At 37.4% G+C, this 15,093-nt stretch overlaps 1 protein-coding gene across 2 annotated transcripts in view; it reads left to right on the top strand.

Annotated features, from left to right (window-relative positions):
* Positions 1–15,093, top strand: part of PPA1 (inorganic pyrophosphatase 1) — a 192,478-nt gene that overhangs the window by 98,687 nt on the left and 78,698 nt on the right. For both annotated transcript variants that reach the window (XM_073596567.1, XM_073596568.1), the window contains exon 3: positions 12,269–12,322. In XM_073596567.1, coding sequence (XP_073452668.1) covers positions 12,269–12,322 — 54 coding nt within the window. The remainder of the gene's footprint in view (positions 1–12,268; positions 12,323–15,093) is intronic.

Here is a 15,093-nt window from a genome sequence, read left to right as displayed (position 1 = left end):
TGATGGCTGTTGGACTGTAAATATGAATTTTTACCACTCACAATAAAATACACCTTTCCATTGGCAAATAACTGATGCGTGTATGATGGCACTCCAGGTATAGAAGTGAGAATTTGTTCTGATGGATATACCTTAAGATGCCTTTTCTTTAAAAGAAGCATATCCATAAGGAAAATAAATGATGGGTGGACCCTGTTCTGGTCCTAGGCTGCTACCTCTCTGGTAGGGAAAAAACAAATACTCACCAGACAGTAAATTTTAGATGTGAACATTGGAGTGCCTGGTACAAAAGTTCATCTCCCTTGAAGGACATTTTGAAACATTTAATGGCTAAGATCATTACATACAGCCAACATGTTTTGGAGGAAAAAAAGCCCCATCTTTTTTTCAGGGCTTGGGCAGTCAATGTTAATAGATTAATGACAGAATGCACTAGGGGATCTGTGTTGAGGCTTGATGAAGACTAGCATCTCCCAAAGGCTGGCTGCCTTAAAGGAGTTGTATACGCAGGGTTTTTTATCTTGATGCATCCTATACATTAAGGTAAAAAAAAAAAAACTTTTTGTGTGTAGCAGCCACCCCAGCACCCCCCTAATTACTTACCTGAGCCCCAACTCTCTCCAGCGATGTCCACGAATGTCTAAGCTGTCCGGGACACTCCTCCCAATTGGCTGAGACACAGCAGCGGCACCATTGGCTTCCGCGGCAGTCAGTCAGAGAGGGGTTGGGGCTCCGTGTCTGAATGGACAGCTGTGACTCCGCTCGGGTGCCCCCAAAAGAAACTGCTGACTGTAGGGGCACTCAATAGGAGGGAGGGACCCAAGAAGAGGAGGATCCGGGCTGCTCTGTGCAAAACCAACTGCACAAAGGAGGAAAGTATAACCTATCTGATTTTTGTTTTTTTAAAACGAGACTTTACAATCACTTTAAGTGCCATTAGGAGATAGTCTTCATCAAGCCTTAACACAGATCCCTTAATGCATTCTGTTATGATTCTGTTAACATTGACTGCTCAAACCCCAAAGAAGTATTTGATGATCTTAACCATTATATATTTCAAAAAAGTCCTTTAACCGCTTCCCGACCGCCTCACGTAGATATACTGTGGCAGGAGGGCACGTACAGGCAGATTAGCATACCTGTACGTTGCACTTTAAGAGGCAGCACGCGCGCCCGCTGGGAGCTCCGTGATCCTGATGCCCGCGGGGATACCCGTGATCGTCTCATGGTGAGAAAGAATGGAGAGATGCTAATGTAAACAATAGGGCTGCAACTAACAATTATTTTCATAATCGATTAGTTGGCCAATTATTGTCGATTAATTGGTTAATAACCTTAAAGAGTGTGGTGTATAATTTAGTGAATATGTAAAGTTTTAAAAAAAGGCAATTTATTCTTAAATCTCTATATGCAGTGGTAAATATAAATAACCAACTATATGCTTAGGGAGCAAAATATCGAATTCACTCTGAGAAAAACAGACAGAAGAAATATACTATTAGAGGAGATATATACTGTATATACTATTGGAGGAGAGATATACTGGTATATACTATTAGAGGGTGAATCTGGTAAATATCAGACTCGGAGATCAAATTTTTTTATTAAAAAAACAAAACAAACAATGTCTTCCTTCAAAAAAAGTCATTTTAAGAACATTTGTTCGATTTTCTAATCGTTAGTGGGGTCAAAACGACGTTTGTTTTCAACCACAGTGATGGGAAAATTTAGAAATAGAAAACTTCTCGGTCCAAGGAATTTTCAGACAGTGTATGTGGTTTTCGTTCAGAAATTACATTCATTTTAAAAACAGAATGTTAAAAACAAGTGAAAATTTCAAACAACATTCTTTCATTCAGCGAATGTACAAAGATTTTTCGTCTGAATATTCTTGTCTGGAAAATTGATCCGTGTGGCCAGCATAAGGCTTGGTAGACACCTATGCAGTTTGCTTTTATGTTTAGTAACATTAAACATTTTAACCCCATTTAGTGAATGGGGTTAAAAAAACGAAAATTATCCCTTTATAGTACAAAAAAAAGCAGATAATCACTACTGTAAGGGGTTCATTTTTTTTTACTGTAGACCTGTGAAAGTAATATTTACAGTAGCGATTTGCTCTTTGTACTATAAAGGGCTCGTTTTTAGTTTTTTTTTTTTTAACCAATTTATGTTACTGGCCGATTAATCGATTATGAAAATAGTAATCGATTAATTTCATAATCGATTAGTAGTTTCAGCCCTAGTAAACAAGCATCTCCCCGTTGTGCCTAGTGACACTGTCACTGATCAGCTCTCCCTGTAATCGGGAGCACTTATCAGTGACGTGTGTCCCCCACAGTTAGAATCACTCCCTAAGACACACTTAACCCCTACAGTGCCACCTAGTGGTTAACCCCTTCACTGCCAGTGACATTATTACAGTAATCAATGCAATTTTTTTAGCATTGATCGCTGTATTAATGCCAATGGTCCCAAAGATGTGTCAAAATTGTCCGATGTGTCCGCCATAATGTCGCAGTCACAAAAACTGCTGATCACCACTATTACTTTTTTGGAGGGATATATATTATAGCAAAAAATGTATTTTTTTTTTTTCAAAATTGTCACAATTTTTTTGTTTATAGCGCAAAAAATAAAACCGCAGAGGTGATTAAATACCACCAAAAGAAAGCTCTATTTGTGGGAAAAAAAGGACGTCAATTTTGTTTGGGAGCCACGTCGCACGACCGCGTAATTGTCAGTTAAAGCGACACAGTGCCGAATCGCAAAAAGTGCTCTGGTCAGGAGGAAGGTAAATTCTTCCAGGGCTGAAGTGGTTAAGTGAGTTTTTTTTTTTTTTTTTTTTTTTTTTTTTTTTTTTTTTTGTACCAGGTGCTCCTCAGTGCACACACATGAATTGGTAAATCACATTATCCTCATGGACATCCCTTTTTTATATGTTTTACTCAATTGTAGTAGGCAAATGTAACATAAAAAGGTGTAGACAATTGGTTCAATACCCGTACTGTGTGTTGTGTTTTTTTTTTTTTCCCCCCACTTGTAGTAGTTTACTACTACATTCAACATTTTTCAAGGCTACGGAATCTCAAACCCACAAACTATGGGGTTTACTAAAGTTAAACAGATTGTGCACATTGCAAGTACAGTTGCCCCAGGGCTTCGTAAATGAGCAAAAGATAAAACTGTACCGCAGTGCTTGCCCTCCAGGATTAGACATGGGGAAGGGGGATTATGTCTATAACGGGCAGGATTTTTTTGTTGTCCATAGCAACCAGATTACAGCTCTTATTTTCTAACCCGACAGTGTGACAGTCAGAGGAAGGCTGGTTGCCTTTTACAATTAGCAGCTCAATTAGTTGGTGTATTATTTCACATTTTTATATATTTATAAAATATTATACCAAACAAATTTCTGCAGTTTTAGATTATTGATCTCCTGCAAATATTTTTTTGCATATATATATATATATATATATATATATATATATATATATATATATATATATATATATATATATATATATATATATATATATATATATATAATTTTTTTTTTTTTTTCACGCCCACGCTTCCTTTTGGGATTATGTCTTAGGGGTGTTCTAAATCTATCAGCAGCATGCTATCAGTATTTCAAGCCTTTCCTGTGTCTTGCACCTTGAAGTGGAAATAACCTCTCCTTTATATAAATATTTCAGGTCCATCTTATTGTCATAATCCCAGTTGGACTGTTGGCATGGAATAGAATATAATTGACTTGCTTTATTTTTTTTTTCTTCCAGCAGTGTTCAGATTCAAATCCCTATTTTCAAGGTCTTGCTGTGTTTTCTGCCTGCTGCTGATGGGATTTTAAAGAAGTGTTCAATTGCAATTGCCCATCATCACAATGAGCTTTAAACGCATTAGGATAAGCTTGTTTGCCGCTATATCTAAACTCAAAGATTTCTCAGTCTAAAATAAAGATTCAGTTTTGTTGAGATAAAAAAGCAAAATCCATGCCATTTAGGACTGTTAGGACTGTTCTCTGCCTTGGAAGGATTTTTAGCAGACTTTACTGCACATTCTTAGGTTGACCACAGATGTGGTCATGTTTCAGAAGATTATTATTTGTACCTTTTCAAGAACCATTAACAAATATTCTTAATTTAAATTACAATAAGTCTATCCACAAAAATACAGTTCTGTTCAATCTTGTGACCTGGGTGATTTTAGAGTAGTTTAGTCATTCTTTCCAGTAGAGGTCGACCGATATGGGTTTTTCTCTGGCCGATGCCAAAGCCGATCTTTAGAAATCGCGGTGGCCGATGGCCGATATATGATGCCGATTTTTTTAGGGCCGATATATTGGGCCGATTTTTTTTTTTTTTTTTTTCCCTTCATCTCATAAAATCTAACAGTTAGACCCCTTTCACACTGGGGCGTTTTTCAGGCGCTTTTGGGCTAAAAATAGCGTCTGTAAAACGGCTCCCCTGCAGTCTATGTGAAAGCTCGAGTGCTTTCACACTGAGGCGATGCGCTGGCAGGATGTTAAAAAAAAGTCCTGCAAGCGGCATCTTTGGAGCGGTGTATACCTTTCCTCCACCACTCCTGCCCATTGAAATGAATGTGCACCGCTGCCGAAGCGCCTGCAAAGCGTTTCGGCAGCAGCGCTACAGCAGCGCTACAGGGGCGCATTTAACCCCTTCTTCGGCCGCTAGCTGGGTTATAAGCGCCCCGCTAGCAGCCAAATAGCGCCGCTAAAATAACGGTAAAGCGCAATTAACAGCATTTTACCGTCAACGCATGCCCGCTCCAGTGTGAGAGCAGCCTTAAGTAATAAGTGATACAGAAATTTTTTTATATTTAAACATTTATTAAACAAAACAAACCTCCAATCAGTTCACTTGTATGTATAATTTAGATTTAAAAAAAAAACTATATCTTAAATATTAAATACACAAAAACAGGTAATCAAAACTTTTGGACGAAAAAAAATGGGCTAATTTTACTGTGTTTTTTAAATTTCATTAGTGTATTTTTTTTTTTTTTTAAATTGTGTTTGAAAGACCGCTGCGCAAATACCGTGTGACATAAAATATTGCAACAACCGCTATTTTATTCCCTAGGGTCTTTGCTAAAAAAATATATATATATAATGTTTAGGGGTTCTAAGTGATTTTATAGCAGAAAATACAGGATTTTTACTTGTAAGCAACAAGTGTCAGAAAAGATTTAGTCTTTAAATGGTTAAACTGAAAACTTCTCCACTGAGTTCAGTCTATTGATAAAAGAACCTGAAAGAGATACAAATGTATCTTCTTATCAGACTTGGCAGGCTGCCCAGAGGAGGAGAGAAGAAAACTTCAGACAACTTGCAATTGACTTCAATTACAGAAGTCATTTGCAAGTCCCGCTGAATCGGCTTTTTTTATCAGCACAATCGGCCGATGCCAATTAAGGAAAAAAAGCCAAATATCGGCCGATATATCGGTCGACCTCTATTTTCCAGTCCTTTGCAATTTGAACAATGGCAGAGGTATTTTAGAGTAAACAAAGCAATGCAAATGCTCTTTATAGAGCCTGCTCTACTTCTCTTACATGATACAATCACATAAAGTAAAAGGAGGAAGGCTCTGCAATTCACATCAGGGCTGGACTGCAGCTCCATGGCTGAATGGACACAGAGCTATGACTCAGCTCTGGTGCTCCCATAACAAGCTGCTTGCTGTGGGGGCACTGAACAGGAGGGAGGGGCCAGGAGCACAGAAGAGGGACCCAAGAAGAGGAGGATCCAGGCTTCTCTGTGCAAATCCACTGCACAGAGCAAGTAAATATTACATGTTTGTTAGTTTTTAGAAAAACAAAAAAGGCTTTACAACCACTTTAACAATGGGGCATAATTCCTGCCACTGACATCAACAGTGGGCCACTATTCCTCCCACTAACACCAACTATGAAGCACTATTCTCTCACTGACACCAGGGATGGGGCACCAAGCCTCTCACGGACACCAATGGTGGGGCATTGTTAGCGAGGCCAGGACATTTTCTACTTCTACTGGCCGCAGCCTGGCCCCTCTAAAGTCTGAAGGATAATAAACTTACTTGCCCTTTGTTTAGGAAGTTTGGAGACCCCGAGATAAACCCTTGTTTTATTCAGGCAGAAGGTGTGCAAACAAAAAACTTTTCATCACTAGTATATGCCGTCAGAGTTCTTGCCAAGCAAACTGATGCATACTAAAGCTGCTTCAGTGATTTTGGGTATAGCTACAGTATGGTGGGGTGTACAGTGATACTGAGAGAGAGAACACACTGCTGGATCCTGCTAGTACTGGCTTGGGCACGATTACATGCGAGTGGGAATTTTTATACGTTCTGGATATATGAAACTTAAAAAAATGGGTTGCACTATGATTCTGCTTTTTGTGGTTTACAACATCTGAGGATCCGTGGAGGGAGATACTAGGATACTGGTCTCACCACTATCCATAGTTTAGACTCCTAAGAAGCCTTATTAGACCCACTTCACCCTGGGTCTAGGGATCTGGTGAGTCATAACTAGATAGGGGGTGGTGGTGTGGACACAAGGAGGAGCATTGAGTGGAGACAAACTGTCTCATTTGCATGGAGTGTGTAATCACTTTAAAAGGAAGTTGTACACATGGACTTTGGCACGATTGATGGACTTCTTTTAGTTTATGCACTTCAATCACTCATCAGTCTCACTGTTGATTTATATTGATTGTTGTATATTTTTATAGAGGTGGTATATAACTTTTTTTAAGGTTTCACCCATATAATGCCACGTTAAGGAGATGCACTAGCACCTAGCGCTCACCTTTTTTTTGTTTTTGTTTTTATTGTTCATTTGCACTTTGTACATTGCGCAGGGAAGTGGGAGGAGCAGCAAGGGTTGCCACTACAGTGCATCCGGAAAGTATTCACAGCGCTTCACTTTTTCCACATTTTGCTACGTTACAGCTTCATTCCAAAATTGATTAAATTTAATTATTTTCTTTTTTAAATTCTACAAACATGACAATGTGAAAGAAGTTTGTTTGAAATATTTGCAAACCTATTAAAAATTAAAAAAAACTGAAAAAATCACATGTACATAATTATTCATAGCCTTTTGCTCAATATTTTGTTGAAGCACCAACTTGTTTTTAACATTCTGTTTTTAAAACTAATGTAATTTCTGAACGAAAACCGCATACACTGTCTGAAAATTCCTTTGACCAAGAAGTTTTCTTCTATTTCCAAATTTTCCCGTCGCTGTGGTTGAAAATGAACGTCAATTTGATCCCACTAATGATTAGAAAATCGAACGAACGTTCTTAGAATTAGGAAGACATTCTTGTTTTTTTATTTAAAAAGAAAAAATTGATCTGAGTCTGATATTTACCAGATTCACCCTATATTTACCACTACATATAGATGTATTTAGGAATAAATTGCTTTTTTTAAAAACTTTACATACAGTATTAACTAAATTATACACCACACTTCTTTTTAAGGTTATTAACCGATTTAATGTAAACAATCAGCCAACTAATTGATTATAAAAATAATCGTTTGTTGCAACCCTAGTTCCAAACTTCTTCCATTTACGGATGATGGAGGCCACTGTGCTCATTTGGACCTTCAATGCTGCAGAAATTTTTCTGCACCCTTCCCCAGGTCTGTGCCTCGATACAATCCTGTCTCGGAGGTCTCCAGATAATTCCTTGGACTTCTTGGCTTGGTTTGTGCTCTGGCACGCACTATGCAGCCTTTCCAACTCATGTCCAATCAACTGAATTTACCACAGTTGGACTCCAATCAAGTTGTAGAAACATCTCAAGGATGATCAGTGGAAACTGGATGCACCTGAGCTCAATTTTTGAGTGTCGTGGCCAAGGCTGTGAATACTTATGTACAGGGTTTTTTTTTTTTTTGTTTTTTTTTTGTTTTTTATTTAATATGCAAAGATTTGAAACAAACTTCTTTCACATTGTCATTATGGGATGTTTGTAGAATTTTGAGGAAAATTTATGAATTGAATCTATTTTTGAATAAGGCTGTAACATAACAAAATGTGGAAAAAGTGAAGCAATGTGAATACTTTCCGGATGCACTGTATAGGGATCAACATTTATAGGGGAGTCTGTGGCGCAATATACACATTTTGTCACTTTTATAGCTACAGTATTTGTGTTGTGAACAGAGCTGAACTACACAATGAAATTACATTTTCTTTACAGCAAGTACAGGATTGTTAAAAGAAAAAAAAAAAACGCTGTCAGCTGACTCTAGGACTTTACCTGCTGGCTCTACACTGTAGGCAAAATTTCACATTTAACTGCTTATAAAGCACAAATGGTAATCTAGTCCTGAATATAATGTATTAAAAAAAAAAATCGCATACATTGTACATTCCCTGTGAAGAAACTGGATTGTTCTCGGTGTTTACTTTTTGACATTCTGAGAAATGCATTTCTAAAGAACGTGTGCGCTGTGTGGCGGCTTCTGCAAATTGTTTTGATAGAACAAGATTGCTATGACCGCTTTGTTCAGGCTATTTAATTTGAAAGTTGTAGAGGGAGAACAAAACATGCCATATACCTTGTTTTTTTGTTTGTTTTTTGTTTGATATATCAGTAATCTTTTATTTTTTGGGTGGATTACAGCCTACACTTTTAATGGATACCAGAAGTGAACATTTACACAATGTTGCCCCTTCCTGTCACTGGCATAATGTAGTGGGTGGACAGACCACTACATCTAGAAGGAACAGGAATCGAGGTTGTGATATACTCTTGGCATAAAGAGAATGGCTCAGGACTACAATATGGAAGTTGTCATTACTCTAGATCTTTCCTAAAGCTCTACTCCAGCCAAAACTTTTGATATTGTTTTAGATACAGCAGGGAGAACGTACAGCCTTCACCAGATATTATTAGTGCTTGTGGTTCAAGCACCTCACTTTATCAGGACAAGAAGTGATGGGAAATCTCTAGAGTGAGGGAGGTTTCAACTTTATTGCTGTCTGTCCCACTTGCGTTTCAGCCAAAAACGCACTACATGACCATCATGCAGGGGTTACAGGCATAGGAAATGAGAAAAAAGGTTAGAGACAGAAATAACCTGATAGAAATGTTAATGCATTCCTAACCAAAGCATTTATCCCCAGCACGCCATGGATCTTCTGAATAGCGTCCAAAAATGTATTCAAGCAATCGCGTCACAGCAGTAAATTGCTGTGATGCTGGAAATTTCCCACTTTATTCAAAACTAAAATGTGACCGGAGTTGGGCTATAAGTACTTAGAAAGTTTTTGCATACCTCCTTCATGATAGAGAAACTGTGATGTATCGTGTGTGTGTGTATGTATATGTGTATATATATATATATATATATATATATATATATATATATATATATATATATATATATATATATATATATATATATATATATATATATATATATATTATTTTTTTTTTTTTAGCATTTAGTACGGATCCTCCTGGGGAACCAGTATGCCTACGAAACATGCTTTCCCCAAAACAATGCAGAGTTTTAATAAAACTGAAGCAAAAAAAGTAAAGCTGTTGTACAAAGCCATCTCCTTCCTCCCATATTTTTTTTTTTTTTTTTTTTTCCTAGTGCTATAGTTTTGTTTTTTTGTAGTTATTCTTCCCCCGCACCCCTGTGTACTGCTTTACTACATGGTTTCTGTAGTGGCAGCAGTGTATTTCCCCACTTATCTCTCCTATTTCAGCTGGTCAGTCTTTTTTGCCATCTGTGTCTCATTAGATTTGCCATCACTTCCTGTCCTGTAGATTCAACAAGGAGTGAGATATCGTTCCAATGTAAAGGAAATACCTCTTAGACAGTTGTCAGAACTAAGGTCCCCATTGGAAGATTTTCCTTCTGTTCCTGTTCTGGCAAATTTAAAATTTTGGATTTACCCCTCCATTCCTGGGGACATTGGTGATCAGGACATTTAGAAGGAGTGAAGTTCTAAACTCCTTTCACTCTCTACGTAAATCCAAAGGTTTTTCATTCTAGCTATAACTGTAGCAATTGATTGATCAACAGATGTAAAAAGAAAATAGATACCAATTGTGAAGTAAGCTACACAAGTAGCATGCAGTTGTCTGCAATTTGCTATTCCTAGTGAATATTCACTTCCGGTTTTATTAGCAGGGTTGGCCTCCTAAAAATCACCACTGTAGCTTCAGCCTAATTGGGTGACTGCTTGGAAGTGGTTAAATCTTTCAGAAGGAAAAGCTCAAAATTGCTTTTATGAAAATTGGCAACTCCTAAGGAAATACACGCATAGGCTTAGTTTATTATTTATCTGGATATGCCAATCATTTTTGACATGAAGTTTTCACAGAAGGCAACCTGCTTGTGCATTTATTTTTAATCCTATGCTTGAATGAAACTGCTTCGGTTTGTGACATGTTTACTTTATTACTTGCTACCATCCATGCCAAACACCTGAAACTGCCCCCCTTCCTTTTTTCTTTAGTAGTTCTTAATGTTGATGAAATTATTGCTGCGTCAGACCCAGGTCTTTACTTGGCTGCCATTGAATTGCTTTAAGCTAGACATTTTTCAGTCTTTTTTTTTTTTTTTTTTTTTTTTTTTTTTTTGCATTGCCTGTGGTTAAAGAGGTGACAAAGACTAAATAAAAAAAAAAAAAAAAAAGTAATCCAAACAAAAAAAAGTTATTCAGCAGAATTAGAAAATTGTACGTTTTTGGCAATATTCAGTCTCTATATTTATATGTATATAGGCAATAATGAATCAATTAAATTGGATAATTATATAAATACACAATTATAAATATATAAAGTGTCTCTTCAGTATTGCAGCAGCGCTGTGCACCCCAATTGAACAGGGTCTCTTTCTTAATCTAATTCAGAAAGTTCAAACAGGGATCTGATAGCCAGAGTCCCACCAATAAATAATCAAGATGTATTCTGTGAGGGTAGTAATCCTTTCACCAAGCGATACACCATGTGCTGGGGTCCCTAATGAAAAAACACTCACCAGAAATCAGATCAATAAAAGCCTTGATTAATAGTAGTAAATCTGCATCAATATCCAAAGCGACCACCAGATGTCAGTATTATTCCCAGTAGTTCCAATAGGATATGTAGAAGAAACAAAAATGCTCACATAGCGTGATACTGCTAAACATCTTTATTTAAACCATCCAAACATCCCCTTAAAACCATGCATACCAAAATTTAATAAACATTGAGCAAAGATAACAAAGTGCACTGTGCCTGATTGCGTCCTCCAGTCGTGAAAACCTGTCAGGAGCGCTCCCTGTGTGTAGCCACAGTCACACGCTTCCTGGTTCCTCGGTTGGTGGAGCACATGTGTCACTTCCTGTGTGACACGTCCCTAACGTTTCGTCACTTCCTGGACTTCTTCTGAGGGCGTGACACACTAGAAAGGAGGCCGGTATTTATATAAGTGGCAGGCGGAACAACCAATCAGCAGAAGCAAACGCCCAGATGACTCACACATCCCCGCCCCTAATGCTAAATACTGTCAGCAATGCATGAAATAACATCATCCGGACATTCTGCTCCCACAGGTCGTATTAAGCATGACAATACCGGTTCTAGTGGAAGATGACCTAATGCATAAAAAACAAGTACCTTGAATACCTGCAATCAATCAGTGTATGCGGCGCGGACATTGATCCGCAGTGCTATCATTGAGCAAGCACACTTTCGGTATTCATTAAAACTGATTAAAATATTCACTCTCAAAATATAAAAGTTTTCAGTAAAAAATGGTCTTGCTCTTTTTCTGTTTTTTTTTTTTCTACTTCCAGTCTTCTGACATAAATTTATAGCTTGTGAAAAAGGCAGCTGTCTGAATAGATCAACAGTATACATAACTGTACCGCTGTAAAAGGTATTATTATGACAAAGCAAGATTTCATATAAATCAATAGGTAATGGGAGCATGGAGGCTAAGTGGGGCAGTAACATGGGGAATGATTGCACATTCCAGCATGGTTTATAGTGCGCCTGCATTCAAATACCTGAAATTTACTGCAGAGTAAATCATTAACTCAGTCAGTTATTGCCTGCATTTGGCAGCTTGTCAATCTTGTGGTGTAATATACACAAATACTCATTTTGGCTTTTTTGTAAAGCACTGTTAAAAACATGTTTTTATGTATTTTTTTTTTCCAAGTTTGTTTTCAAGCTTATTTTATTGTGGTGTTTTCTCCAAATAATGCCTTTCTATAACCATTTATTTTTATTTTGCAGCACATATTCAACATGGTGGTAGAGGTGCCACGATGGACAAATGCAAAGTTGGAGGTTAGTTTCATTGACATTTAAAGGGGAAAATATCCATTTTAGTTTGGCCATACACTTGTTGATCTTATAGACTTGTAGATAACACTGGGGTTGATTGATCAAAAATAAATAGGCTATTTCGCTTTGTAAGCAAATTTTCTCTTAGTTTAGCAAATGTAATAAAAATTCACTTTGCAAAGAATACTTAATCCCATGCAAGGTAAAATCGAAACAAAACTGTAGTTTTTCATTCACATGATTGGATGATGGAAGTAAGCACAGCTTAACCTCATTACCTAGGCTAAGGGAAAATTCCCTTACAAATTGAACAGCATATTTCCCTATAGCATTGATGGCGAACCTTGGCACCCCAGATGTTTTGGAACTACATTTCCCATAATGCTCATGCACTCTGCAGTGTAGTTGAGCACCATGGGAAATGTAGTTCCAAAACATCTGGGGTGCCAAGGTTCGCCATCACTGCCCTATAGTAACTCAATTACACTGCCTATTTATTACAGGATGTGGGAGACCAGATCAGTCATATATGCAGCTGTATATGGATGGTTAAATCTGTAAGATTGGGATATTTGGTGTTCATACCAGTCTTGAAGGAGTTGTAAAGTCTTGAGGTTTTTTACCTTAATGCATTCTATGCATTAAGGTGAAAAACCTTTTGTAGTGTAGCAGCCCCCCCAGAACCCTCTTTTTACTTACCTGAACCTGATCTTTCACATGACGTTTCTCCAGCCGCTGTCTCGGGTCCCCATTGGATAGATTGATAGCAGCAGCATCCATTGGCTCCCACTGCTGTCAATCAAATCTAGTGACTGGGGGGGCAGGGCCGACTCCTGCTGTCTGTGTCAATAGACACAGCAGCAGGATCGGGAGCGCACCCGCACGAGTGCCCCCATGGAATGCAGCTCTCTGTGGGGGAAATCCATGCCAAGGAGGAGCCAGGAGCGCTGCCGGGGGACCCCAGAAAAGGAGGATCGGGACCACTCTGTGCAAAACCTTTGCACAGAGCAGGAAGTACGACGTGTGTGTTTGTTTGTTTTTTTTTGTTTTTTTTTTTTAAAAACCTGAACCTTTACAATCACTTTTAAGCCCTTACTCAACGGGCTTTGGCTTTTGCATTGCCATACAAGTTAGAAAGGGGTCAACTGTACCTTTTCAGTGAATTTTGAATGATATCGCAAGCATCTGATACTGATCTGAAAATTGACACAAGCCCAAAGTCCATCATCCTAGATCCTTATAGTGTATATTTGGTCAGAGAACGATAGAAACTGCAACTGGATGTAGACCTAGTCCTTCAACCAGGTCTTCCATATAATTTTTTTAATTATTTATATAAAAAAAATCTAAAAATATATACATTTGTGCAGATCTCTCTATACTATGAGACATGAACAAGGGACACCTATAAGTAAAAGTATGTAGGCATAGGATACACCTCCTGCCTCACCCCCCCTTAAAGGAGAATCATACAAAAAAATTGGTTAAACCCACAAATGCTCTTCATCCCTTTTTTTTTTTTTTTTTTTTTTTTTTTTTTTTTTTCTCTACTATTCCTTTTATATTAGCTTTTGGAATTTACAAATGCAGCAATTTAGAAATTGGATGAAAGGTTTAGCACTGGGTAACACTTTGATAGATAAATAGTGCACTTTATGTATAAATATATAGATCAGACAAAATTGATGGACAGAGGGACTTATCTTAAGGGACTGTCCCTCATTCGGAACAGTCCCTCGAGATCAGGGACAGTTGGGAGCTATGAATATATAAAGGATTTGGTCCATGATCTAGCTAAGTAGCCATAGATTAGGTAAAAAATGCCCAGTACACTAAGGGAAAAATAACTTCAACTCTGTGTGGCTTTATAATTATCCAGGTACAAGGTTGCCATGGTCATGTATTTACAAAGTACACCCTTCATGGATGGCGACTATCAAACAATTCATAATATGAGCCTACAAATAAACATCACCCTCAGTCTACAAAGCGAACTGGAGCAAAAGTGAACAATTCTGATTCGCTTCCTGTGTGTATTTTTTATATAGAAATGTACTACATTGATTGACGATTACTAGCATTAGGTTAAATGACATGAGCATTAGAAGAACTTTCATATGATGTGCTTTGCATTTAGAAGTCCTTTGAATGTCTGTCTGAATAATGAATTAAAGTATTTTGTTTATCTGAACGCAATGGATGACTCCATCACAAATGCGTATTGTAAGCTCTTCTTTTATTTTTTTACTTTGTTCTGATAGCATTTCCAGTATTACAACAAATGAACTTTAAATGTTCTATTTGTCTACATTTGAATTTAAATCATATCCAATTCATCACATTTTCTCTTGTTTGCTTGATTGCCAGTTGCTAGCATTTAGCTAGAGATTTTTTATTTTTTAATTGCTTCAGCCTTCAGTGGAAACCTTCCTTTTAAATGCTAAAAACGTACGTTCCAGGGTACAGTGCATACAGCCAATAATGAACTATTACACTTATTTCACGAAAGAGATTGTTAATTATATTTTCCCTTTTTTATATTTTAAGAGATTTAAATGCAGTGCTAATTAAAATATGTATGATTGGAATAAAGTTGACCTGAACTCCGAAAGCAAAGATTTGCAATCTTATATACAATATCTAGAAGTGTTAATTGTACCCAAGCAGTACCATAAAACATTTTTGTTGTTGATGTTTTTCTGAAAACTAGCAGTGCACTTTCTTACACGTGACTTATGCCTATCAACTTCTCTGCCTACTGCTTTGTAGCTGTA

This window comes from Aquarana catesbeiana, linkage group LG08 (assembly GCF_042186555.1).
Source record: "Aquarana catesbeiana isolate 2022-GZ linkage group LG08, ASM4218655v1, whole genome shotgun sequence".
Taxonomy (NCBI): domain Eukaryota; kingdom Metazoa; phylum Chordata; class Amphibia; order Anura; family Ranidae; genus Aquarana; species Aquarana catesbeiana.
The sequence above is the reverse complement of the archived record's forward strand: the minus strand, read 5'-3'. Positions and strand labels throughout refer to the sequence as shown.